A 27785-nucleotide genomic window follows, 5' to 3' on the forward strand; every position below is an offset into this window, starting at 1 on the left:
TACAGTTGCCTAAAACTTAATCCGTGCTTGAAGCCTCCCTTTCTCACCCTTCAAATCTAATCCAACACAGTTTCTTTGTTTCTTTAGAAACTAGCTGGAAAAAAAATAAAAAAATAAAAATCCCCTGATAGGATGGAGCTACTTGCCAGCAAACAGCTGGGCAAGGCAAAACCCCTAAGGAGAGCATTTAAAGTTCAGTGTCTTGCTCCCAGTCACTATATGAGTATTAAAAGGGATCCAAATGTAGCTGTAAGAAGTCATTCGCATCGTTAAGGGAGCTGCCTGTGTTTTCTGATTTAATTCACAACTTTTACAAACTACTGCCTTCCCATTAGTGTCTCACAGACTGCAAAATGAACAGTACCAATCTGTATTAAATACAGTTAGAACAAAATAACAGTAGAATCTGAAACAGAAGTGTGTGATTGCAAATAACATGTAGAATTACTCTTAAGCCACAGAAAACAGTATTATGCAAAGTACAGTTAACCAAGCCTGCCTTAAATACAGTTGAGTAGTCAACAGGGAGAAGCTCCCAACTCACTGTTCCACAGCACTATGCTAATTCTCATTCCGAGCTTGGGAGAGCATTGTATGAGAGATTTTGCTAATTAAAATCCAGGCCCCGTCTCTGTCACTGTTTGCCACGGTCTGAATGTTCCTGTACAGGGAGGGATCATCTGTTGAAGGATTATTGGATTATTTGCAGGATAGCATGCTGTACAACCTTCCTACTCAAGTCAAGCCTAAGCAAATAACTGCAATCACCATATATCTTAGTTACATTGTGATAATTATATCTGACCTTCAAACTACCTGAGAGCATTTTTTTTCCTTTGGATTTCAGAGAGGTCATTTACCTTGCACAAGGATTTTAAAATCTCAATCCACATTTGAAAAAAAATAAATAAATAAAAGTGCTTTAAACCAACACCATAGTATCTTTGGAAAGATGTCTTTCTAATACAGCAGTGGAAACACATTCAACCACAAAGAGGGCCTTTTAATTTCCTGTTTAAAATGTCAAAGAACAAAAAATCTACAGCCTGTAAATGGGCTAATGTTTGTACAGTAAATGCAATCGGCGTTAGTCAGCGCAGCATCACTTCCACCTTGAGATTAGCACTTAAGTGCTAAAGCAGTTTCTTTCCTGAACCAATACAAATGGTAATATTTACACAGTGAATTTCAACTCATGTTAGCACGACATCATCTCCACCTGAAGCGCTGTGCCTAAGCAGTTCCCTTCCTGAAGGAAGAATCCAAGAACTTGGTGGTTGTCATTTAACGTCAGGAGCCATTTCCCAGAGCACAGCACAGCAGTGGCCTTTTTCCTTGGGGCATCCTGTAAGGTGGGAGGTTCAATCGAAACAATTCTTGCCTTCCAAGTCACTCATGACCACATTACCACCAGTGCCCACTGCCGCTGCTCGGAGTTTCCTCGACTCCATGCCAAAGCTTTGCAGCAAAGCCGTCTTTCTTCAAAGGAAAGGAAAGGAAGGTGTGGGGAGCTGGGTTGGCCTCTTCTTGCAGATAACCAGCGATAGAACTAGAGGGAATGGCCTCAAGTTGCACCAGGGGAGGTTTAGGTTGGAAATGAGGAGACATTTCTTCTCAGAAAGAGCAGTCAGGTGTTGGGACGAGTTGCCCAGGTAGGTGGTGGAGTCCCTGTCCCTGGGGGTGTTCAAGGAAAGGCTGGACGTGGTGCTTGGGGACATGGTTTAGTGGGTGACATTGGTGATGACCAGATGATCTTGAAGGGCTTTTCCAACCTTAATGACTCTGTGATTCTATGAAAGACAACAGACACAGCAGACACCACCTCGTGCCCGCTTTTCCTGACGGCTTTGGGGGGCTCCCACCCTCTTTGGCCGCCGGAGAAGACGGGGAGCTCTGGGTGCTGGCTGAGGACAGGCAAACAGCCTCTTCTTGCTGGAATCTTCTCAGCTCCCACACGAGCAGGACTTCTTGTGCAGTCTTGTGAGTAAGCACGACTGTACCAAAAGGATTTATTTGGTTTTCAGTCACCCTGGGCTCGGCCAGCCTGCGATATGCTGGATTTCACCTGCTGCTGCAGCTAGAAGGTTGGGTGCTGCCTTCCCCATCCCTCACATCCCTCACATCCCCACACCTCAGACCCCTGCAGACAACTCTCCGCACCTCGGAGCCCCCCCAGTCCCCTTTTTGGCGTGTTCACAGATAATTTAACACATAGAAAACACACAGCTCCTTCCAGCCTGCTTACAGGCGTAGAAAACGCTTTCATTTTTAATTTTTGCCCATTCAATCACAACGAGGACGCAACTGCGGGCGCTGCGGGGTTGGTTTATTTTTTTTTCGGGGTTGCTTTATTTTAATTCCTGAGGAAAAGATGACGGCGGGGCCCCTCAGGGGGGCAGCCCGGTGCCCGCCAGGGGCAGCCGAGAGCGGGGCTGCCGGTGACCGGCGGAAATGGCGGCGTCTCCCCGTCGCCATCTCCCGCCCGCGGGCGCGTCATGGCGCCGCGCAAGCGTGTGGCCGGGCTCGCCTTCCCCATGCGCCTCCCTCCTCTTCCTCCTCCTTTTTCCCCTTCTCCTCCTCCTCCTCCTCCTCCTCCTCTCGCTGCTTGCCGGCTCCTCCCTGCGCCACCCTCGGCCGGGCGGCGGCGACAGCGGCGGCTTGGACCGCCCGGAGCATCCGAAGGCAACGCGCCGCCTCGCCCTCCCTCCGTCCTCTCGCCGCCCCCGCGGCCATGGAGCTGCCCGAGAGCCAGTGCAAGAAAGTGAAGCTGAGCAACAGGGTGCCGAGCTGGGTGAGAGGGCGGGCGCAGGGGGAGAAAAAGGAGGAAAGAAGGAGAAGAAGGAGCGGGAGAGCCGCTGGGGGTGATGTGGCAGCGGGGATGAGGGGCTGCGCCTGCCCCGCGTCTCGCCCGGGGCGGCGAGGGATGGGGATGGGGATGGGGATGGGGAGGGGACGGTGGAGCCGGGACCCCAAACGGGGAGAGGAGACCCTTAATGGGGGGCGAGACCCTTAATGGGGGCAAGGAGAAGGGGGCTGCAGTTGTCGCTGCGGAGGAAGGAGGGCTCGGGAGGGCGATGTACAATGCGGGCTTTCATGAAGCCCCAGACTGAGGTCCTTTGTGCGGCGGGAGCTGTGTGGAAAAGCGTCGAGACAGGGCTTGGAAAAAAAAAAAAACCCACAGCCAGAGCCTGCATTCTTGTGCGTGGGGATGGGGGCAGATCGGCTTACAGCCGACACCAAAATGAAGCTATTTAGGAGGCACGGTGCAGGCCTTTACCAAGAACGCTTAATACTTCTGGTGATGCAAGGCAGTAAGGAAAAAAAAAAGAGAGAAATAGATGTATGATTATTTTCAAGCTATGCTGAGCTGAAGCAGACAAGAGATAAGGTCTGGAAGATGTTTGGTATGTAAGGAACAGTGCAGGACCATCTTTGAAGCCTTGCTGTAAGCCGTGCAGGCCACAGCTTTCTTACAAAAAGGCTAAGGAACGAGTCACAGCTGCCCCTAAAAAATGGGGAAGCTGTTACCCTACTAAAAGTCTTTCAGTAGAGACTGTGCCGTGCCAGCCCTCTTCCCGAGCCAGCGAGTTCAAACTTGCTTACAAAAGAGTATTTGGTAAATTACGTTCTGTCATTTTCTGTGAGGAAAAGGTGACATCAGGTGTCATGAAGCAAATCATTGCTGGGTGTAGGCGATGAAGTATCTTCAAAAGATACTGTATATCGTTTAATTTGTCAGAGGCAAAATCGTGATGGATTTGCCCAAACCAGGGAGGGGACACGTTTAAAAAAAGTTGATTAACTGTTTGCTGAGCTCATCTGATGGTAGCCAGCCCTGCAGGATACGTGGCAAGCGGAGGAAGGCTTCCACCTCTTCCTTTTTCTTCAGAAGACCTCAGCTGAAGTGCTCTTTTTAATCCAGTAAATTTACTGGAAAAAAATATCCTGCTGATTCACACGCTCCACAGAAAAATGTTCAAATGTTCTGGCATTTCTGACTCCGCATCTGTTCGTCTGAGAGCAGAGTCAAAGCGACCTATTACACCCTGACGGAGTCGGCAGCCGTGAGGGGAGCCAGCAGAGCCGTATCTCCCGAAATTTGGGCATCTGGTCCTGTTCAAAATGCCCCTCTCTGTGGAACCCTCTGCGTGTGTTCGTCTGCTTGCCAAGCCCGCCTCTGAGCACAGCATACCCCGAATTACAGAGCAACACACAAGAGCACAATGGCAGCGTTTGTGGCTGGCTTGGCTGCAGGACTTGTGGAGCACATTCCCGAGCGTCGCTCTGGCTGCTGAGGTGCTAGGAATTACCTGTGAAACGAGGCAACAAGGACTTGCTCTGATTTTCCTTTCTGTCTGCATTGCTGGCTGTCAGTACTTCATTTTGGTCTCTTCCCTCTGATGCCAGCTAATGCCTCGGCTCCAGCGGTGGTGAGCAAGCTGCTTGTGGTATTGCTGCAGCAGTTTGCAAGTAAAGATAAAACTCCTCATAGTGTGGTTATCACAGAGTTGCCTGTGTACTCAGTGCTTTAGAACAGTCTCTTCTTTCTGTCACTGATTTTTGAAACCGTCCCAGCCTTAGAACAGCTGGCAAAAAAGAAAGCCTAGCATATATCAGGTCTGTGGAAGTGGCAGGAGAGCATGTGTTAGGCCAGTTGGGTGCTGCTCTGTGCAAAAGTGCTCAGATAACCTTCCTGTATCAGCATCACTGTGGCAATCCATGTTCCAGAGAGCAGTTAGGAGGATAAAAGTAAGATTTTTTTGCTGTAAATCTAAGTGGGAGAAAACATAACGCTGTAAGCCATGGCAAAAAAAAAAAAAAAAGGATTGATGACTTAAAGTTTCTTAATAACTATAAAAGTCATGTCGTTTGGGTATCACTTAAGGCTGGTCCTTTGTTTCTAAGCACAACTGTCCAAACCAAAGCACAAATTTCCAAGCCAGAATTGGAGGTGGTAATTACCAGAAGGCGTTACTGGCAGATCTTTTGGCCAGCAGGTCCTGAAACCTCATCTAGGTAGGCGGGTGGACAGACTTTCAGCTGTAGTGCAGTTGTTCTAGTTTTTATGGCAGTAGAATTGTATGTTAGAACTGTTTCCACTTTGTTTCTCCTTGCTTGTGTGTCGAGGTAGGCAAAATAAATGGGAAGCGTTCAGTCTGCTTAAGTTGCTGCCTCTATATTAAAGCAAGTGGGTTGGAGACAACGAGGAAGATACCATTTGTTTGAGTGCTGGATAAATGCTATAAATGCCATAAAAACGCATTGTTATCAGGGAATCCCTGACTTGTAAGGGCGTACAAGTACAAATGCCCTAGAAAATATCGGGGATGATGGGGAAATGGAAAGGTGTTAGAGATAAGACTGCACTATGGAGGTGGTGCTGAATGCCTCGCTATTGTTGGTGTATGGGAATTTTTAGCCTGGGGAATTCAGTGTCTTCTTAGAACAGAAGACTACAGAATTAGTGTGAGCTTCTTGGGTATGTATGGTTTCTATAGGAACTGTGCCTGTTCTTTACACTGTTCTGATGTTTCCAGCCTCAAAGCCGAAGTCGGTGTCGTAGCCCAGGGAGTCGCTGCGTGGCACTGACGCTCTGCTTCCTGCGCCAGAGGTCCTGCTTTGGGCAACGTTAACTTTGCTGCTGGGTGGCTGCTGGAGCATCGTTTCGTAACTGCTCTGAAGTAATGAAAAATGAATGCAGTTAATGTCAGCGTAGTGGTCTGTCCGTTAACTCCGAAACAATTAAGCAATGATCTCTCCTTTCTGCTGTCTTTTGGTCTTGGTGTTGCAATTTGGGCTTGGTCTTCTACATCTGGGTGGCTGCTCAGAGTCCTTGTATCAAAGGGGTTTGGCATCGATAGCTGAAACTGGGCAAAACATCAAGAATAGGATCTGAAAAAAAAAATACAGTTCCTGCCTATCTTAGCAAGGCTTTGCATAGAGAAGTTGGCAGCGTTAATGCTTCCTTTTGATGCCCATCTTCTTTTTCTGCTCTGTTTCCGTAGTTCTTAGATGTCAGTGTTTATTTCCCTGGTCAACTGCCTGTAATGCTGAAAGGCTCCCCTTGTGCCGGAGACAGTGAGCTGCAGAGTCATCCTTCCTTGCTCGCTCATCGTTACAGCTCTTCAGTGCACATCCGTGAAAGGCTTTTTCTGTTAATACTCCTTTTTTTTATCCTTAGTACAAAGATACGAGCCTGTTGCAGAGCTTCAGATTTCATGCGAGAAACAAACCAGCATAGAGAGGGAGGAGAAAGGAAGGATGTCAGCCTTCCCAGCTGATGTGAGTTACAATGCAGCGCAGGGGACTGAAGCATTACTTTTATTTACCATGGTGGGCAGGGAAGATATTAAAATGCAGTTTTTAAAAGGAGTACAGAGGCACTTAATGTGCAACACGGGGAGAAAGGAACAGATTTGTGGGCAAATCAGAGAGGAAATTCCAATGGATGTGGAAAAAAACAAAAACAAAACAGATAAGTGGACCTCTGAGATTGATAACCTTTTTTCACTGCCCTCTTTACAGAAAAACTCTGGTGTGTACTTTCAGTAGAGATTATTATAAGGGAAGTAATTAGGCTAAGAGGTCTAAAATAGCTTTTTTTTAAAAAAAGAAAAAAAAAAGAAAAAAAAAGTACTTGTTCATCGAATTGAGTTTTGCTGTTACTCATTGTCTTACGTTTCGTTTCCTGTAGCAGTGGTTGTCGAGTTCTCCAAGGTGAGCAGTGCTTTGCTCTAGTATAAGATGAAATGAGTGCTCTTTATTTCTGCTCTCGTTTTGGATGGCCGTTACGTGGCATCAGCTGATACTCACCAACTTTTATGTACCGGAAATGTGAAGACTGGTTAAATAACTTCAGAGCACAACTGGTGTCAGACGCTGGTTTCTACTCCCACGTACCCCTCTGTGCCAGAGCAGTGTCTGCAGTAAGTGTGTGTGTGTCAGGGACAGCAATAAAACTTCGGTTGTTGAGGATCGAGTGTGCAGTTTGCTTGGTGGTGGTGGTTGGTAGATGATCTGGTAGGAAAGTGAGCACGATGAAGAAACCCTACTATTATTTTTTTTCAGTAACAGAACAAGACTTGTTAAATGGTTAATTCTAAAAGCTCTTTGCTTTTGGAGTATAAGGAGCATTTGGCTACAGCCTTGCCCAGCAGTGGGACCGAGCCGTTTCATTTCTGTGCATGAGCACGCGTGCTGAGTGGTGCTGCTGGGCATGGGAGTGTCTCTGAGTGCATGCAATCTGTTTGGGCACTTCGAGATTAGTTTTTAGATGTCAGCTTCTTAAGCATTTCCTAATAGATGTGCTTATTGTCCCACCACTGAGCTTGCTGGCTGTGCCTTCAGCTCCAGCAATCTGCTGGCCTCCTCGCTGATGCTGTGTGATGTCTCTCCCATCTAATTCCTTACTTAATGCCTTTCTGTGTTTACTTCTTAAACTCGTCTCTTTCTCATCATTTAACGAATTAACTCTGCCTGCTTCTTTGGGGCTTTGTGTGTTTTGTAAGGGTAGTGCTAGGGAAATGCCTGGCTCAGTTTCACTGCTGCTTTGCTGCTTCTGGAAAACGAAGGAAACTGATGCCATTTACTGAGTACGGGCTGGAGGAAGTCTTGCTGGGTGAGGCATTTGACCTGTAAAGTATTTGTGTATGATAAGAGATAATCCTGTGCGTCAAAAGCAAGGCGGGTGCTGTTTGTTTGTTTTAAATTTTTCTGTAGGATGCTTTCTTGGAAATTCTCTAAGCTTTGGAAATCGTTCAAGTACAGGCAGAGCTCTTGGGTTAGGCAATCCGAGATACCTGGTGTCTGGGGGACACGTGGCTTGTTACGAGTGTGCTGCAGCTCTACTGAGCCAGTGGCAGGGGAGCGGTGTTTGGAGACCACGGTGTGTTACAGGTGGAATTAATGAGAGAGAAGGTTGCTATTAATGTCTTAGTTCATTACACACAGTGTCTTTCCTTTCAATTGAAGGGCAAATCCTTAAATTCTTTTCCACGTCTTTAATTCCACAATTTTCGTTTGTTCACCACGATCTCCAGTTATAGGTAGCGTGTTAATTGTTTCTACTGCAAGAAGCCTCTTTGATTTTTGGTTTTAGTTAGCTTTATTGCACTGACTTTATCTGCAAGCAGTGTTGCAGGAGATAAGTTATTTGAAGATAACGCAATTGGTGAGTAAGAGCAGCCATAACCTGTGCAGGTGGTGGTTTCTTACGGCTTGATTTTCAGTTTTCCTTTAATTTTAGGTGCTGGGCTGTCACCAATGAGATAGAGTCGTTTTATTTAAAAATGTGAACGTCTGTTCCTAACTTGAGTTTCTGTCCATATCGGCTACAAGCCCAGCTGTGTACGGAAGCAGGGGCAGATAAAATTGCTCATATTCATACATTCCTATCGAGTTATGGCTAAGCTAGATTTTGAGATGCTGTTCTACAGAAGAATGATGCAACAGCGTTTCTTGAAATCATAAGCAGATAACACTTCTCTGTTAAGCCTACTTTTATCTGTCATACAGCTCTCTGCTCTACTCGATAGATGAGTATCCCCCCTCCTTTTTTTGATTAAGTGCTTTCCTTTCCAGCCATCACTGATACAATAATGAAAGAGAAGGTAATGCAAATACCTTGCAATATGTTTGTAAGTGAGAGAAGTCAAAGCAGCATTACATAAGCAAACAATTCCACCCCTCTCCTCATTTTTTTTGAATATTCCTTTTCATTTTGTTAGCTTGTTCGTGCTTGGTCTGGTTATCTAAGGTCTTGATCTTTCACGAGCAAAGTTCAGACAATCAGATACCAGCGAAACTCAAGGGAATGTTGGGGCTGATCTTCCTGTTCCTTTGGCTTAGATTATGAAATGTGCTTGACAGCAATGTCATCTTATGTAAGATGATACGGCAGCTTATTATGGTGAATAAATAGCTTTAAGGAAGTCTTAACTGGATTTTTTAAAACGGAATTTTATCAGGAAAACCACATCTTTATGAGCACTTTCTTTAAAAAGTCACTTTAGGAATATTTTCTGTAAGGACTCAGAATATATCGTAACTGTCTTAATTTTGGAGACTGAAGACAGAAAAAGGCAGAGTGGTTCAGAGGTGCGACTGCTGAACTGAAAGGTGGATCACATGCATAGTTTGCAATGAGAAGGTGTCTTTTTATGAGTTAAAAGTGAGCCAATGTTTGGCTGTTTATGACTGAAACCTTCATTTCTGTGAGAGGAATCCACTCGCTCTCCTTAGATTTAACGACTCGAATAGGAGTCAGGTGTAGCAGTTCCTCTCTCTCTCTTTGGTTGATTTTCTTCAGCTGGTTGTATATGAAAACAATTGACTAGCCTGATAACCCAAGTTTCAGAGGAGGGGCACAAGGTATGTGGGTGTTTAACTTCCTTTGTGCCCTTTCACATTGCAGTAGATGGATTGGGCATTGGTTTTGCTTTCCATTCACAGGTCTCCAAGTCCTCCTTTGTGCCTGTGAATAAGGTTTGATATACTTTGCCACCTTATCTTATCAGAAGTTAAAGACCTAATCATCTGCTATTTCCACAGGGAATGCAGAGGGCAACCAATGTTACCTACCAAGCTCATCATGTCAGCAGAAATAAGAGAGGCCAGGTGGTTGGAACAAGAAGTGGTTTTCGAGGATGCACAGTCTGGTTAACAGGTACGGTTTGGGATTTCTCAGGATCCTTGTGTCTTGTTTTAGTTTGTCTTCTGAAAAGCTGTTTATCTGTAGCTCCTTTTTTTTTTTTTTTTTTTTTTTCCAAAGTTGAATGTTTGTGGCATCTGAGCCCTTGATGCAGTTTAATTATTATTTTTTAGGCTGACTATCAAGAAATTGCTCTGGGACAGATAATAGCTTGAGATTGCATTTTGTTCAGTGCTCTAGGAACGTTAAATTAATCGCTGTCCACTGATTAATTCTTAGAGTGCGTTGGAGTGTGTTTTTTTTTTAACCACATTCTTGCTGTTCTTGCTGTCTGTTTCAACTGCTAATATATAAAACCTTTTTTATACGGTCTGCTTTTCTGAATCATTTCTGTAAAGATCCTGTCTTTGTAATGTTCATGGCTTTGGGTTGAAATAACAATTTGTTGTAATCATATGCCTTTGGACAGCAATTGCATGTTGTGACAAAGCATAGCAGGGCTTATTCTGAAGTCAGCGTGGTCTTTTCCTACTGAATTGTTTTGATGATAAAAAGAGTGTTAAGTAAATCCTGGAAGGTAGCTTTGTTTCAGAAGTGTGACTTTTTTGTTTGTTTGTTCTGTGCTTCAAAGTTCTCTGAAGCATTAACACACTAACTTCGGAGTTCTTTAGTTATCACAGAGAAAAAATGCAGCCAAATTTCTTCTTTAATTAGTTTCTGCTGAGGAAGCTGAAACTGTGGTGGTACAGTTCCTTCAAGGTTCTCTTCTGTTGTCAGCAATTATGGTATAGTAGTGTAGGAAAGGTGTATTCAGAGATCAATTTTCAATTCTAAAGATTTATTTGAGAGTGAAACTATAATGCATGTCTTCTGCTGTGAAGTTAGAGGGTCATAGTGGGGAAAAAAATGAGGAATGTATCAAAAATACGGGCAAGTGTTGCTTTCATGTGTAAAATAATGTAATACAATTTTTTTGAGTAGGTTATTTTAAGGACTTACCAGCTCAAAGCTGATTTTTATAGATCATTGTTTAATGACCTTAACTTTTACATTCCATTACATGTTGGAAACCAGATGTTGCATGGGACACTGAACATTTCAGTGAATAGCAAGCTAGATGCAGGAACAAAATTACAAACCACAAACATGAGCTATGAGAAGGAAATGGTGAGTAGCTGCAATCTTAGTTTGGATGGCCACGCTTGTCTTCTAGGATGGGGGCTGCAAGTTGAGGGAGATGGTTCTCCCCACATACTCTGCCCTTGTGCGACCCCTCCTGGAGTGCATCCTGCTCTAAAAGGGCATGGTCTTGTTAGAGTGGCTCCAGAGGAGGGCCACAAAGTGATCAGAGGGCTGGAACATGCCTGTGAAGAAAGGCTGCGAGCACTGGGGTTGGTTAGCCTGGAGAGGAGAAGGCTCTAGGGAAATATTAGTGTAGCATTTCAGCTTAAAGGAGGCTTATAAGAAAGAAGGGGAGAGGCTTTTCACTAGGGCTTGTAGTGGTAGGACAAGGGGTAATGATTTTAAAATAAAAAGGGGTAGAATCAGTTTAGATACAAGAGAAAAAAATCTTGGCTGTGAGGGTGGTGAGGCCCTGGCACAGGCTGCCTTAAGAATCTGGGGGTGCCCCATCCCTGGAGGTGCTCAAGGCCAGGCTGGATGGGGCTTTGGGCAACTTGCTGTAGTGGGGTGGTGTCCCTGTGCGTGGCAGGGGGGTTGGAACTGGATGATCTGTAAGGTCCCTTCCAGCCCAAATCATTCCGACTCTAACTGCTGCCAAAAGAACATTGTTCTCTTCCCAGCCTTGCCCTACTTTCACCCCGCCCAGTCTGACCTTGAGCTGATTCAACTTGCTCAATCATCAGTGAACTTAACACGGCGCAATAAATAAATACATAAATAAAAAAAGATTAGCAAACTGAGTTGGCTAATGAGCGCCGGAGGTGGTAGAATAATGGAGGTAGGATGCTGAGAGTGAAGAGAGGCAAGAGAGCAGGACCTGCCCTTCTGGCAAGCTCTTGCTGGCCTAAGTCACAACATTCAGCTTCATCGTTTTTAGCTGTTGCTCTTTTCAAGCCAGACAAGTAAGCACTGACAACAGAAGCTTGAGTTGTCTGAGTGTAGATAATTTTTATAGATGATAAAACATTATTCACACCTCTGCAGTCGTTTTCAGAGACTGGTGTATGAACTAAGCCATAAAGAAATCAGAGGTGGACAGGAGGGCTTTTATTCAGAGGGGAAGAGAGATACAGGTGTTGGCTTAGGCTCTCGTATCGGGCTTGACCTGGGATACGCATTCTGATTTTCAATAGACTGCTCTGCGTCTTGTGGATATTAAACTGAGCAAAGGATGAACCAGTACCGTGACTCTTCATCTTTAAACTGCCCTAAACTATTACAGCTCTCAAAGTTTGCTTTGCATTTTCTTACTAAGTGCTTGTTTAGTCTGATTGTCACCCTTTATTGTAAAGGTCTTTGAAGTAATACTAAACTGACTGTTGCTTTGTGTGTTTTTTTTCTTTCTCTGAACACTAAAATAAATCTTAACCATCACTAATAAAAATCAAAGCAGCTTTATTCACTTAGTAGTGTTACTATTAGTATTTCTTTTTTTGTTTACCATTACCCTTACCATTTTTCTTACACAGAGGATTAAAGTTGTCTTACCAAGATTTGAGTTTGTGTCCCATTTAAGAATTGATTGCCCTGTATTAAGCTTATGCACTCACTTCATATAAACTCCTAGATTCTAGTCTGGAAAATTGCTTAAACGCATCCCCAGCTTTAAGCAAGCAGTAGACTTAGTGCAAGCAAGGACATTCTGCATTGTGTGAAGGTTTGTTGCCTAAGTTTCTGAACTGAAGGTTCATATTCAAATTGCCTTTGCTTGTTTTTGACACATTCTGCTTAGTGGAGCACGACTGTGTGTCTCTCAGGACTCACACACAGCAGTTCTGCTCTCTGTGTGGTGATCTAATTCAGTGCTGTTACTCTGCAAGGAGTCAGAACAGTGTGGTTTGGTCTGAGCCCCATCTGTTGACTGAAATTCACTTGACCGTGAGAGCTTCATCTTCTAATGCAATTGTAACATCTCCTTAACTCTGTTTTGGGTTTCTGAATTTAGCTTGCTCAGGTGGAAACAACTGCCAGCCACAGCAGCACTGGGCAATAGGTACCACCTCTGTGAACAGCAACAGCTGTCAAGGCCAGACTCTTCATCTTTTTCAAGCAGCACACTTAATTTTGTGCCTCGTTCTCCCTGTATCTGTTGTCTGTGTAACAGGCACTTAGCTTGTTTTGAGGGTAAGCATCTCCAAAAGGCAGAACCAGGCATTGCACTTGTTGCTTTTTTTTTTTTTCTACTGGTAGTAGTACACGTGCTACAGTTCACCCCAACTTGTTTTTATTCTTACAATACCTATTTTAATTCAATTGAATTCATTTTTTTTAATTCAATTAGGTCTGTCAGGTGCTGGGAAGACGACAGTTAGCATGGCTCTGGAGGAGTATTTAGTATGCCATGGCATTCCGTGCTACACGTTGGACGGTGACAATATTCGCCAAGGCCTTAATAAGAATCTGGGTTTCACACCCGAAGATAGAGAAGAAAACGTCCGTCGGATTGCTGAGGTTGCTAAACTGTTTGCAGATGCTGGCTTGGTGTGCATCACTAGTTTCATCTCTCCATATACTCAGGTAAATGTGAAAACCCTCTTGATAGCGTGAGGGAAAATAAAAAAAAGTGAAATGTCACTCAGAACTTGAGTTACAAGAACCTGTCGCTGAACTTAGCCAGGATGAAATGCTTGCCATTTTTTTTTTTTGACATTAATATTTTCTGGAGGTGATTGTTCAAACTCCAGAAACACTAAACTTAAGTACAGAAAGAAGTTGAGATTACTTCTGAAACCGGGACCGTGTGAAGAACTGTGAAAAAACGGATTTAGCTGGTGGGGCATCAGTTGTTCAAGTTGTTTCTTTTCTTCAGACTTGGAGAATTTGCTTACATTTTGCTATCAGCTTCTTTAAAATGAACTTCAGAAGCAGAAAAGCAATACCAATGTTACGTGGATTCAATCTCTTAGTATTTTTTTTCCTGTTTCCTTTCAGGATCGTAATAACGCCAGGCGAATTCATGAAGGGGCAAGTTTGCCTTTTTTTGAAGTCTTTGTGGATGCTCCGTTGCACGTCTGTGAACAGAGAGATGTTAAGGGGCTCTATAAGAAAGCCAGAGCTGGAGAAATTAAAGGTGAACATAGATGTAGTTGTGTCCTTTCTGCATAGGTGAAATGTTGTAACTGGACTACACGTAAGTGTGTGAGCTCGAGTCTGTGAGTGTGTCACTTTTCCAAATGGCTGAACTGGGGATAGGACCGAGCAGAAAATTGGGATCAAATTCTGCCTGGGGCAGCTGACTGTTATAAATGCATAGGACAGTAATGGGGCAAAAGTGCCTATCCTCACGTAGAAACTGTGTAATCTGCTCAAGGCTTCTCGATTGCAAGCTCTTAGAATTGAGGAACAGTCTTACCTGCTTTGCATGCCTAAAAAGAGCCTGATACTTCTCTTAAGTCTTTAAAGAACTGTATTCATATGAATTACCCACTTTTCCTTCCAAAATGCAGTGTCACCATCTTTCTGTAAAGAGACTAACTTGTTTATTTTGAAATCAAGGTTCAGTGCTAGTGCCCATGGGTATAATTTTCTGTCCCCAGACTTCGTTAAGACTCTGAAGTACAGCAGCCTGCAATTAATTCAGACAAACAAACGAACAAAAGCAACCTCGCCCTACAAAACAACTAAAAGTGTGATGACTTGTTGAAAATATTGTTTAAAGAGCTCTTAGCTCTGTATTATTTTAGGTAGAAGAGGCTGATAACATTTTTCACCTCTATTAAGAAGCAAAGTAATTTTTAAAGGTTTCACTTTCATGGGTCGAGTTTGCTCATGCTCTGATGATGACGTCGCTATTAATCAAGACTGACACAAAATTCAAGAAACCCGAGACACTCCAGATGACTTGGTTGAAGCTCAGTGCTTCTGCCAAATATGCAGCGAAGAATGGGCAATAAATACAGCTGAAGTCAGGTTTGCTCAGAATCATAGCAAGATGCCTTGCGTGGGAAAGGTGCGAGGCTATTGTACTGTACAGAATCCTTGTTTGTGCAACACAGAAATTTGTTAATTTTACAAAGCCCACAAGGGAATTTTGTAACTTCAGAAGTGGTACTGAGGTATTCAGTGCCTACAAGGGAATCTAGCAGTGACTGTTTCTTATGAACTACTTGATATGAAGGCTTGAAATTAAATGGACATACCTGTTAATTACAACTTCTGTTGTCTTCCTTTTCTCTAAGAATGGTAATGGGATAGGTTTTGTTTTTTTTTTCTCCTATTCCCATTCCTTAGTCATTAGGTACTCTTAAAGTACACAGGTTTTGGAACAGACACTGGCCTTTCTTTTTCACATTAGGTACTGCAGCAATTGGTATTTTTCACAGATGTGGAACAAAGCTACTAATTTAGAGAATATTTAAGTCTGAAGTGCAAAACTCGAATTACAGTGTTTGCATTTACAAGTATGGAGGATGCAGGTGTCAAGTTAATAGAGCCCAGCTGATGTCTCTGGAGATGAGATCTGTAGCAGCGCATGCTTTGACACTGAGCTTGACTTTCCTTCTTGTTCGTGCATGGTTGGTTAGAATCTCCTCTGTTTCAATGCAGATTGCTAGCCAGCTAGGCCAGAACAGGAGTCACCAGTCACTTACAAGGTCTGTGAAAATAGTCCTCATGGCTACTAATGAAAGACAGCTGCTGGATGTGTATCTACTAACTCTGTGTTGAAGTGCACGGCTCTTTTGTCAGTGCTACCTTTTTTATTCACAGAGTAAATCAAACACCAACAAACATATACAATGCACACGCTGCAGAATGCTGAAGTTAGATGCAGTCATGTGGTAGGATTAGCAAATAGCCCAGTGAAGAAAAAAAGCAGATGATTCCCCTAAGCAATCATCTGTTAAGGAAAGTAACGCTTTGTGCTCATGCCTTGTTTATGTCCTGAAAACTGTTACGTGAACAATCTTAAAATGCAGTCATCTTTTGGGAGAAGTCATTTAAGATTTTTGTCTTCTGTTCTCTAGGCTTTACTGGAATTGACTCTGAGTATGAAAAACCAGAAGCCCCAGAGCTTGTGCTGAAAACTGATTCCTGTGATGTGAACGATTGCATACAACAAGTTGTGGAACTTCTTCAGGAGAGGGTGAGCAGCAATGCAGCTGTATCTTAGTAGCTTTTTCAAAGCATTGGTGCATGAAATCTGAACGTATGTACTGGGAAACTCAGAATTTTCGAGTTAAAGGCTTAAAGTTTTTAAATTCTAGCTTTTAAAATTGTCCTGCTTTCAACCTAAATATTGCAACAACGTTGGTCTCCAAGTGAATTATCTTTGGACAAGTGAAAAAATTCATTTATGTTCACTATCATAACTGATAACTTTAAGGGAGAGAAGTTGTCTCAGTTGTTACAGAACCAGCAGTGACTGTCAACGTTTAAATTGCTTGCTGGCTTTTGTAAATCTCTTTTTTTTTTACTTTGTCTCTAAAGCGTATTTATTAGTACGTACTGCAAACATGAAGAGACAGGGATGCAGTACCACAGTAATCTGAGCTGATGGGCTGCTGTGATTGTCTGGCCTTCCTTTGCATTATTTTTTTCTTTTGTAGTAGTAAAAGTGATCTTGCAGTTAGGTAGCAACTGCTTCAGGAAGCTGATCTTCCTGATAAGGCTGAGTTAATGGTTTATAGCTTCTGAAAAAGCAGGTCTGTTTCCTCCCTCACGTCATCTACACCATCCCTTCTGAAGCTCTAGTGTTACTCCTGTTGTCTGGGAAGTGGATTCAGTTCATTACCCAACCTGAAAAACAAACACAAGCCCCAAAAGTGGTGGCAGTCATCATGAGAAGGCTTTATAGTCTTGAAACTGTACCCCAGTCTTTTTTTATTGTCCTTTAGGGGGTGGTGTTTTTTTAATCACCTACACCAGTTCATTGCAGAGTTGATGACTCGACGACCCAGAGGAGGTAGTAGTATGTGGTCAGGAAGAAGGAGGCCGGTGGCATTTTGAGAATGGACAAAGTAACTGCTGTCTTCAGCTCTTAGCTTTGATCTGTCAGCAGTTCATATCCTAACTGAGATGTTCCTTATATGTGTCCTGAACTGCTGATATTCTCATCCTAATGTTTTTAAGCTGTATTAAGCAGCAGCGTTACCTAATACGCTAATAAGCTGGCTTCTACAGACAGTGTCAAAGCCTTCATATTGAAAAGAAAGCAGAGCTTAAGGTTGGTGACTGGTGAATTTTATTTCTGGTGTGGGATGGAATTTTATATGCCATTCTGCCTTCCCTGACAGAGTATGGTAATCACTCAGAGGGAGAAGGATCAACATGTCAGGGTAACAACAAGTTCACCCCTCTGGCTTTGATCTGCCTCTTCTCCTTAGTCTTCACCTCGATAGGAAGGAGTTTGCTAATGTTTGTGCAGAAGGAGTTTGTCTCCTTACATTCTTACCTGTAGTCAGTGAGTAGCAGGATGATATTTCAGACCATCATTTTAATTTAGATGCTCTGACAGACAGTTCCTCATGCTCTTTGTGAGGTGGATGTACGGGGAACTGGAGGTGTATGCAGTAGCTTGAGTAAAGCTCCGTCATGTACTGAAGCTGGTACAAGCAAAAAGACCTCATCATATAGTCAGCGCTGAGTTCACTGTGGCTTTCTGTTGCCAGTACACCTTCAGAGAGATTTATTTTTTTTCTAAATTTTCAAGAAAACTGTTAACAATTCACTGCTTGATCAAGGTTGCTCAGGAGACCTGACACGGGAGAAAAACCACAGCAGAGTGCTAGACTTGAACCCTAATACTCACCTGAATATTTTTTGGAGAAAAAAGGAGAGAGCTTTATAAGACCTATCTATGGGAGGTGGCAAATCCTTACTGTGGGAAGACCAGTTCAGATTTCACAATTCTAGAAAGCTGTGTGCCAACAAGCAACTCTTGCATTAGTACATTTGGTACACAATGCTGAATGCTGGCTTCTGGCCCAGGCAGCTTTGCTCTGTCCTTTGATTAAAGCACATCTTAACATTTTTTTTCTTTGTAGAGAATAGTACAATGAATGGCAAGATGTCTTGGTGGTTGCTTACTTTAGGGAGACAATGAAACCAAGGCATGGCTGAACAGGCCATATATAACCCAGTGATATCTTAAATATAATTCTGGTAGGTTTCCCTTAGCTGGAAAAACCTGTGGTTTTGTTCCTTACTAATTGCACTGGATTATTGAGAAAAGAACTGTAAGACAGCAGCATTACAAATATATATTTTTTAATAGCTGTGAAATACACTGTAAGGAAGTCCACTTGATGTTGGTAATCCTTGAGTTTCAGGGGCTCTTCTTCTATTAGTTCAGAAAATAATGGTAGTAAAAGACAGCACAGCTGAAAAAATGTGTGTATGTTGAGATAGATGCAGACAGATGGGGATATACATAGATATATATTAAGAATATGAAGCATTTATTATTTCATGAGAAATGGAAACTTGGTTCTGTCGTGGTTTAACCCGGCCGGCAGCTAAACACCACGCAGCCGTTCGCTCACCCTCCCCACTCCCTCTCTGGGACGGGGGAGAGAAATGGAAAGTGAAGCCCGTGAGTTGAGATAAAGACAGCTTAATAAGACAGGAAAATAACAATAACAATAATAATAATAATAATACAATGATGATAATAGTACTACTACTAATAATGTGCACAAACAAGTGATGCACAATGCAATTGCTCACCACCCACTGACCGATGCCCAGCCTAACCCCGAGCAGTCCAGCCCCCCTCCCCCGGCTAGCCACCCCTATGTATTGTTTAGCATGACGCCAAACAAATGTATCAGGTATTCTCCAGAAATATGTTCAGTACTTTATGGAAGAAAAGGGAGGAAACTGCACGGAGGAGTAAATAAGCAGCTGTTGAGTCTGGAAAGTTCTTGTGTGGTGTAACTCAGTTTTGAGGGGCACCTGGATAGGTTTTTTTTTTTCGCATGTGAATGCAATAAATAAAACACTTCAGAGTTCTTTTCAGGGACCTAACGTGTGAGGTACTGTATCTGCTAAAGCTGCTGAGCCTGAGTCGCATGAGAAGTTCCTTTCAATACTGAATGAATGAGTCCTTGCTCAATCCATAGTCAGAAAGGCATGTGTGTGGCTTTGGGCTTGATAAGTTTGGCTCTTAGTCTGCTGATACCATCCAATATGCTGTCAAGCAAGCCTACTGCAGATGTTTGGCTATGGAGATTTCATTGTTTTAGCTGTTTTTTCCTGTCAACAAATGTAGCTGATCTAGCTAATGACACAAAGCTCATATTCCTCAGTAATGAAATCGGTTCAATATTTAACCAGGGAAATGCTTTCTCAAGAAGTTACTTCTCAGAAATGCCACCCTTATTGTTAAGGAAGTGCCAAAGGCATATAAGGAAAGAGTTGCATTTCTAGTACCTACCTTTCATTGTACTGAGGAAAAGTGGCTTTTAACTACTTTTGTAGGGAAGTCCCATTCTTAGGGGCATAATATTACAGCAGCTCTGCAAATACCACAAAAGAAACCCACAAATGTTGGGAATTTGATTATGTACTTCTACTTAGATCAATTCATTGTGAGTGTATGTATAAACCTTTCCTCTCTTATTCCATCTACCACCAAATTACAGCCAAATGTTGAGTTCTTACCTAAGCCTGGGAACATTCTCTTCTGAGGCTCAATATCATACTTGCATTTAGGGAGGTGGTCCTCCTGGTCTTTGAAAGCATTGATTTCATAACTGTATTCACACAGTTCCTTACAATTGTATTCAAAAGCTGTATTTTGGAGCAGCGAGAATTTCAAGCAAAATAGAAATTGAGGGTGGCAGTTCCTGGCAAGCTCCTGGCAAGTATGTAGAAATGGATTCTGCTCTTCTGTATAATCTGTGTATATTTTTTTTCCCTCAATTATACTGCACAGTTACCATCACTGTAACCATAGTGATTCTTTATGGATCTCGGTCTTCAATGTTATCTAGTTCCTCCCTGGCTTATCAAAACTGTGATTAAGAATACTGTGTGATCACCTTGGTTATAAGCTCGAATTGCAGCAGGCCCCAAACCCGTTTTTTTTTTTTGTTTGTTTGTTTGCAACATGACAAACTATTTATAAGTGTTTTTGCAGCTGCCTGTGCAGCAAAGAAGGCCGATGGCATACCGTACCGTATCAGCAAAAGCAGGTTGAGGGAAGTGATTAGAACAAGCGGCCCTGAGAATTTGTGGATGCTCCATCCTTGGAGATGTTTCAAACTTGATTAGCCAAGTCCCTGAGCAGCCGACAGCAACTGGTTCAGTTCTGAGCAGGAAACTGGACTAGATGACCTCCAGAGGTCCCCCTGTGATTCTGTGGTAAGGCTCATCGTTACGTCGTGGGAGAAGCTGGGGAAAAAGCAAGTGCTGCATAAAGGCCGTGCAGGACTGTGCTGGTAGTTTTATACTTACAGCAGTAAGTATGTAAGCCAGGATGAGCAGAAAACTTCATAAGCTTTTAAGTATAACCAAAAACAAACAAACAAAAAAAAACACCACCAAAAAAAAACCACCAAAACCTCAGCATTAAATTTCTGTAATTCCCACATCAAAATACCACTGATTTCTTCTCATTGCTTAGAGAAGTAAGGAGAACCTGTGTGTTTTAAGGTAGGGATTTCCTGCTTTTGAGTTATGCTGGAGTTATGATTGTTGTCTTTTGAAAATATACTGCTGAATGGTATTACAGAAATGGATATCACCAGCTCAGATTGTTTTTTGTTTGGTTGTTTGTTTTTTTCCTAGAAAGCATGTATATTTTTGTGGTTTTTAAAGAACAAACTGCAGTTACATTCAATGGTGTAATAAGGTACAGCGGTGGTGTCATTTTTGTTGCTGCTGCATGTCTTTTGCTTTCTTCTCTGTTTTTCAACTTCTGCAGTTTGGGAAAAGGGACAGGCAGGGTTTTGGTTCACGGACGGTCTGTGTTAGTCATGGAGAGTCCAGCTGGGCAGTAATCACAGACCCACCGAATCATTTAGGTTGGAAAAGACCTGTAAAATCACCAAGCCCAACCATCCACCTAGCACAACAAGTCCACCACTGCACCATGTGCCTAAGTGCTACGTCCACACATCTCTTAAATATCTCTAGGGATGGAGGCTTCACCACTGCCCTGGGCAGCTTGTTCCAATGCCCGACCATGCTTTCCATGAAGAGACTCTGCCTGATGCCTATCTAAACCTCTGCCGAGGCAACTTGAGACCGTTTCCTCATGTCCATCACTTTTCACCCGAGAAAAGAGACTGACACCTCCTCTCAGGTAGCTGTAGAGAGCACTAAGGTCTCTCTTCAGCCTCCTTTTCTCAAGACTAACCAGTGCCAGTTCCTGCAGCCGCTCCTCTTAAGTCATGTTCTAGTCTCTCCACCAGCTTCATTGCTCTTCAGTGAATGGGTTCAAACTTCCTGCTCCTCCAAACAAGGTCTGCATTTATAGCTGACCGACAGTGGATGACACAGGTGAACCCTTCCCTTCTTTATTTATGGATGGGTAGGTCATAGATAGGACTGAAACTTTTGGTTAGTCCTACTTCAAGAATTTTTATTTCTTTAAACTCCTCCCAAGATGATGTAGCTTTGTTTTGGTTTATACAGCCTTCTGGAGAAATAAGCACGTAGCTTGGAAAGAAACTTCTCAAGCTCTCTAAAAAAAAATATATATATTAATTGCACTTACTTGCAGAATTGTTTTTTTAACTGTACTGTTTTCATTGCATTTTGAAAATTGTACTGTTTCTGTCAATATCCACACTCACAAACCAACTTAGAGGGAAAAAGAGCCTCATACCCTATAATGTTTTGCTGGTGAGCTGAAAGTAGTTCTGTAATTGATCGTAGTATCACGTTGAATGTAGTTTTCATACTCTGTTAATTTTTTAAATTATTTTTTTAATTTTTACCAAATACAGGATCTTCTAGAAATACATTCACTGGAGAATTTCTCACTGTAGAGTACAATTAAACAGATGCTTTAATCCAGTGGGATTTATACTCAAGCTGAGAATGATTCGTGTATTTTTTCTTTTTGAGGGTAGGGTTAAGATGTTTCAGTTTTATCCCAAATGAAGCAATAAGTAGTGCAAGATTTTACGAGGATCTATTTCCTTTAGATCACACTTGCTTTATGCCAACATCTCATCTTTCATACTGTATGAGTAGAGTGCTTAGAAGAAAATCTTTGAATGTTGGTAGTACCATGAGCCATAGTAATTTGTTCTGCACATGCATGAAAGCTGTAATCATTGTTTTATTATAGTTTTGAGAGCCAAGTGTTAGGTATCTTTGTTTGTTCCTTCTGGTCCTATATCAAAGCAGGAAAAATCAACTGTGTTTTGTGCTTTGAGTTATATGCCAGTCATTGTTTTCTTTTTGTTTGCATCATGGAAGATTCAGGCTTACAGCCAACAGAACCTGAGTGCAGTGACATAAACAAGCTCTAATTAAGTTAGAGAAGGAGGTCATATCTCAGAGAAATAAGCTGCCAATTAGCCTGAATGGTAATCCTGTCGCCACTGAATGACCAAATGCTGAAAACTGACAGTTCTACTGAAACAGAAGATGGGATGAGGATGGAAGATGAGGAATAAGGTTAAATGGCATGTAGAAAGAGGGTGCTTAAGGGATTTCTGATGAAGAATTTTATTTCTGCAACAGCTATTCACGTAGTAGTGCATTTACACCCAATCCATTAGTTACGTTACTTGAAACAAACCATCTTTCCTGTAATGATGAGGGTGCTCAGTATGCTGCAATCTTGATGTGTCACCTGAGAAAATGGTCTCTAAAAGAATGAAATGTAAAAAAGTATATTGTCAACCTAAAAGCAGTCAGAAACATTGCTTAATACACTTTAAAGAGAAGATCTTGAATTCAGCTGGTCATAGATTAAGATTAATACATTGAAAATAATTTATCAGTTTACTGAAAACGTGATAGAAGAGACCTGATGGGAAGAGAAGAAGCAGAAAATCTTACCTCCCTTTTTTTAAGATCATAACTGTCATTGCACTTTCCATTTTTTCCTTGCTCTTAATGTATTGACAAACCTACTTCCCTGCAAGCTGTAGCTATCAAAACATCAGTGATTACAGTCAAGCAAACACTGCTGTTTGCTTTTTCCAAATACAAACTATTTTGTGGCCTCACATATCAATTAATATGAATTTACGTTACTGAATAACTGGTCTTATAAATCAGATGGTGCCTGTGAATGGTTATCTACTGGAAACTTGCCTGAGGGCCCCTTCTTTGCAGGCTGTCAGGATGCTTGCATCAGCAAGGAACTGGCATCACAGTCTAAGATAGCACGTGTTCCAATAAAGCATCTAGTTTTATATTTTATTTTATTTTATTTTTTTACAGTTATTTGTTCAAATGTAACGACAAATGGTAAGTGTAGAGGATTATTGTGTAACTTGTCTGTTGGTAGAATGAATCTTTGATTAACTTTGCCATGTTAAAGTGGTCACTAGATGGCCTGCTAGCCTAGCATTTCCCTAACATTCATTCTGTTTGAATTCCTCTTGCTGCTATTTAAAATCTAGGAAGCTGTTTTAAGTACCATTTTTGTGTCTGCTAGGGAGTCTAGATTTACTAATCCTACAAATTATCTACGTATTTAACTCATTAAAAAATGTAATGTGCCATAATCATATTCATGTTGCACTTTATTAAAATAAAATAATCTATGAAACAACAACAACAAAAATGAGCCCATCTCAAGCTATACAATCTCTTTGCTTGCTCTTGTAGGGGCTTAAATGGCCCCAGATTAAAAGTCTTGTCAAGCTGTTTTTGGCTGTTTCTTGCTCTTGGGTAGAAATACCAGTGCTGGTGTGGCCATGGCTGTGGTCGTCACTGTTTTCTACCTGATTCTTTAGGCAATGGTGGTGGGGATTCAACTGCTTTTCTGGCAGGGCTGGATTGCCTGCTCTGGTTTTATGGCCTGCTGTCCCCCAGCATTGCTGGGGCTGCCTTCAGGCTGTCTGCATCCCCGCAGTGAGGTACAGGGGTTGTTTGCAGAAAATGCACTGTCAGACCTTTGTTGTTCCCATTGTTTTGCCCATCAGTGGGACACTAAAAGCAGGATAATATTTGGAAAAAAAAAAACCAACAAACTTTTAATAGCTACATTTATGTAAAGGTTTTGATGGTTTGTAATGCTAGAACTTAATGGCATGGTAAGAAACTAGGGTCCAGAGCAGGATCTTCTGGGAAGCAGCATAATGTGGACCCAGTCACTATACTTTGCTTGTGAAGTCTGCGATTCGTAGCAGCAGGCAGTGCTTTTCTTTGGTTCTGGGCTTACTGCTACGGGGAGGTTGCTGCAGCATTGCTGGGCTGTAATTCTGCTTCTGCAATACGGGGCAGGTTTTGCCCTAGTTGCTATCTAAAATAATCACTTCCCAGTTGAAGTCTGATACGTAATGGTTCAACTTTTCCATACACAGTGCCTCCTCTAAGTGCTAGTTTATTCATTTTTCTTTTATTTGTCTTTGGAGACACCAACAGTGTAAGAGCTAGCTAGACTCACCACCTCTTTACATTCCTGCCATCATTTTGTCTCCCAGTTCCTTTCATCATCCTGCTTCTTTGACTTTCCACTGAGTTGGTGCCTAACGCCTGATAAGTGCTTGGATAAATGCTTTAATGCTCCTGGGCAAACTTTGCCTTTCCTATAGGCACACCCCTTTCCTATGGATTGCAAATATTGGAAGAATAAAAAATAACTCCTTGTGCTCTTGTTACAGGCTTATGTATACTTTGCTCTGTGGGTGAGCTTCCTCCTCCCACTCCACTTCCAACAGATTTACTTTACAGAAGTAACTTAAAACCCCGTTTTAAAAAAGAAATATCTGCTGTTTTTCACTAATGTTTTCCTACTGGGTATCACTGGAACGTTGGACTGGGTTTTGACGCTTGACTCAACTCTCTGTCAGGAGACTCTTCAAAGTTTTATCACGGATGACTCCCTTCCCTTCTCTTCCCCTCTCCTCAGAGGTGTGCCTTTATCCTTACGAGGGGTTTAAGATCTAGAGTATAGTGAAATGAGAAAGTCTTGAGAAGGTTTTATTTAAAACCCATGGAGGAAACTCCCCCCCCCTTTCTTTTTCCAATATAAAAGTGATATTCTGTGGTATTTGGGTTATAATTAGGACACTGGTGTTACTTTACTAGCTGTAGGTGACACATCCAATTTATACTTCTGTATTAATGACTTTCAGTTTACTTCCCTATTACCATTGCTGACACATCTTGTATAGTCAGTTACTTAAGTCTGTAAGTTTGTTCAGTCTCTACAACATCTTTTTATACTTCTTTAGCATCTATAAAAGCACACACTCATCCTTTCTGCTGTAGCGAATATAGGCATTAATCAGTCATAACAACTGCCCTTAATTCAGTAGTTAAATATTTACAAGGTAAGTGTTATAATTGTATGAGGTACTTAGTTTAAAAAAAATCTTCTTGCCAGAATGTTTCATTATTATTACTCAAGCCAGCAGCGTTGCTAGCCATATATCATAATCTTGGATCATTGTTGTTTTTTAAATGAATAAAAATTGCTTAATGCACATATTCTTGGCACAGAGCAGTACAGCGTAGAATTTTACTTCTTGACCTTCTGTTTAGTGTCCAAGAAGCGTTTGGACCGAACGCTAAATTCTGATTATTCCTTTTGTACAGGACATTGTACCAGTGGATGCCTCCTACGAGGTGAAAGAGCTGTATGTGCCAGAAAACAAGCTGCAGTTGGCCAAAACTGATGCTGAGTCTCTGTTAACCTTGGAAATAAATAAGGTATTGTGTGTTCAGTTATCTCATTGTTGAAGTTGAAAAAACAGTCTGCTGCTTGGCAGAACTGTGTATAGTCAAAATACCTGTACTGGTTACAGGTTGTAACTCGATAGGCTTTTCTCTCCTTTTCTTGAGAAACATCACAGCATTTGTATTTTCTTCCTTTGCTTTTTAGAAATAACAATTGAAACTTCATAAGTAATGCCTGGTATTTCAAATAGTGTCACTTAGTTAATCCTAAGCACGGTGATTAAATTTACAGTGACTTTTTTCCACCCTCGTCCATAGACTAAATCATGCCTTGCATACCTTTGAAACAACGGATAGTTGTTTCTAGAAGAATTTTCAGCTTACTTTCATAAATACATATTTTTTTTAAACTGTAATGACCTAGAAATATGGTGGAAATCAGTTGCTGCTGCTTCACTCTCCCTGTTGGTAACCTTCAGGTTAAAGTAGTAGCCTTATATATAAGCCTTATATATAGTTGTGAACTTTTTGAGGTAAGTGATCAGGTACTTACACAGGTAGGTGTCCAGATCTAATTTATTAGTTTTTGTTTTGTTTTGTTTTCTGGTTAGAATGAGTTCATGCTACTTTTCTGGCTTCCAGCAGAGAATACTTGGAAAAGCATGGATCAACTTAATTGCCTCTGTTCTTACTTCGGTTAAATGCATTATTTTCCAGCTTGGAATTTAATTAGACAAAGCTGCTTCTGGCTGTTTGTCTGTTCTTCCTGGTAATCTTTTTTTCTGAAGAATTAGGTCTAAACACAGATACAGTGCATGAGTTTTTTCACTGACTTTAACAGTATTATTATGAGCCGGCAGCGTGCCTGGCAGCTGACGACATTTGGGTTGTCCAGTCTGGGGAAAAGGAGGCTGAGAGGTGACCTCACTCTGTGTCATTCTAGATTCTTTTCATGTGTATCTGTAAAACTGTATATTGCTTTGCTCTGGAATAAATTTGTAGGGTCACCATTATTAAGTTTCTGTAGTGTTGCACTCTAAATTGCTTCCCATCTCCAAAACAAATTCTTTCTCCCTCTACTCCTAACCAGGGGTTTATTAAATATCAAGCAAGTATATAATGTCAGCTAGGGAAGAAAATCTGTGTTACGCTTGTCTCAACATAAATTAAACAACGTAATAAAATTAGTCATGCTTTTTACAAGAGAAACTTGCACAAGTGAAGTCAGTAGACTTTGTCCTTTGTCAAAGACTCTTGACCAAGTCTTAGTAATGCACGTGCAGAAATAATAAAGGCCACACACTAAGTCATAGTGTGACTGTTTAAATGGTAAGGAAGGAAGTTCCCTGTAAGATGATACATCTTAAACTGAAATAAGTATTAGTCCCAAGAGAATTTCACTTCTGGATTTTCTCACTACTTTCTGCAATAAAAATTTCCTTTCTAATCTGTTTTAAGATTTAACCTGTTAGTATTCACACGCCCCCTCCCCTCCTTATTCTGATATTTTTGTGGTAACTATATGTGGTGTAGGTTTTTGTTGCATTTATTTTTTAATAAGGTAAGATAACCAAGAGCTTAAAATAACTACAGTTCCCCTTTTTTTATTTAAGTTGAACATTTTCAAACGTTTACAAATGAAGCACTTTTGTGTGTAACAAAATGATATTTGATGTTAAGTGCAAGACTGAAAAATAGCCAAAGTCACAAACAGTGTTTTTTTTTTTTTTCTTCTGGAGACTTTGAACTTTTTGTGATTAAGACTCTAACACCAAGAAATCTTCCATTTACACTCTGTTTTATGGATAAATCATGTTCTAAGATAATTACCATTAAATGTCAGCCATCCAGCAACAACTTTTATCTGCTCTGTTTCTTTGCAAGGTGGATATGCAATGGGTGCAAGTGCTGGCAGAAGGCTGGGCAACGCCCCTGAACGGCTTTATGAGAGAGAGAGAATACCTACAGTGCCTTCACTTTGATTGTCTCCTTGATGGTAAGATATTCCTGTTAGTAAAACCGAGGAAATTAATCATATTTCTAATCATATTAGAGGAAATTAATCATATTTCTGGAACACTGTTGATGCTTTGCTGTCTAGTGATGGTGTAGTAACACTTTTTCATGTTTCTGCACAGTCTGAGCTAAGAGAATAGGGTACTAAAATTGTTACTTTTAATGTATTTATTCTTTTTATTCCTAT

General features: G+C 41.7%; 1 protein-coding gene across 1 annotated transcript in view; it reads left to right on the forward strand.

The window, feature by feature from the left end:
- The first annotated feature begins 2658 nt into the window (after positions 1-2658).
- PAPSS1 (3'-phosphoadenosine 5'-phosphosulfate synthase 1) overlaps positions 2659-27785 on the forward strand; it is a 41888-nt gene continuing 16761 nt past the window's right edge. Inside the window, exons 1-7 of the mRNA XM_084285884.1 lie at positions 2659-2791; positions 9550-9664; positions 13113-13348; positions 13763-13901; positions 15796-15914; positions 25502-25615; positions 27467-27578. Coding sequence (XP_084142010.1) covers positions 2732-2791; positions 9550-9664; positions 13113-13348; positions 13763-13901; positions 15796-15914; positions 25502-25615; positions 27467-27578 — 895 coding nt within the window. The 5' untranslated portion in view covers positions 2659-2731. The remainder of the gene's footprint in view (positions 2792-9549; positions 9665-13112; positions 13349-13762; positions 13902-15795; positions 15915-25501; positions 25616-27466; positions 27579-27785) is intronic.

Source organism: Netta rufina (genome assembly GCF_964035555.1).
Source record: "Netta rufina genome assembly, chromosome: 4".
Lineage (NCBI taxonomy): Eukaryota > Metazoa > Chordata > Aves > Anseriformes > Anatidae > Netta > Netta rufina.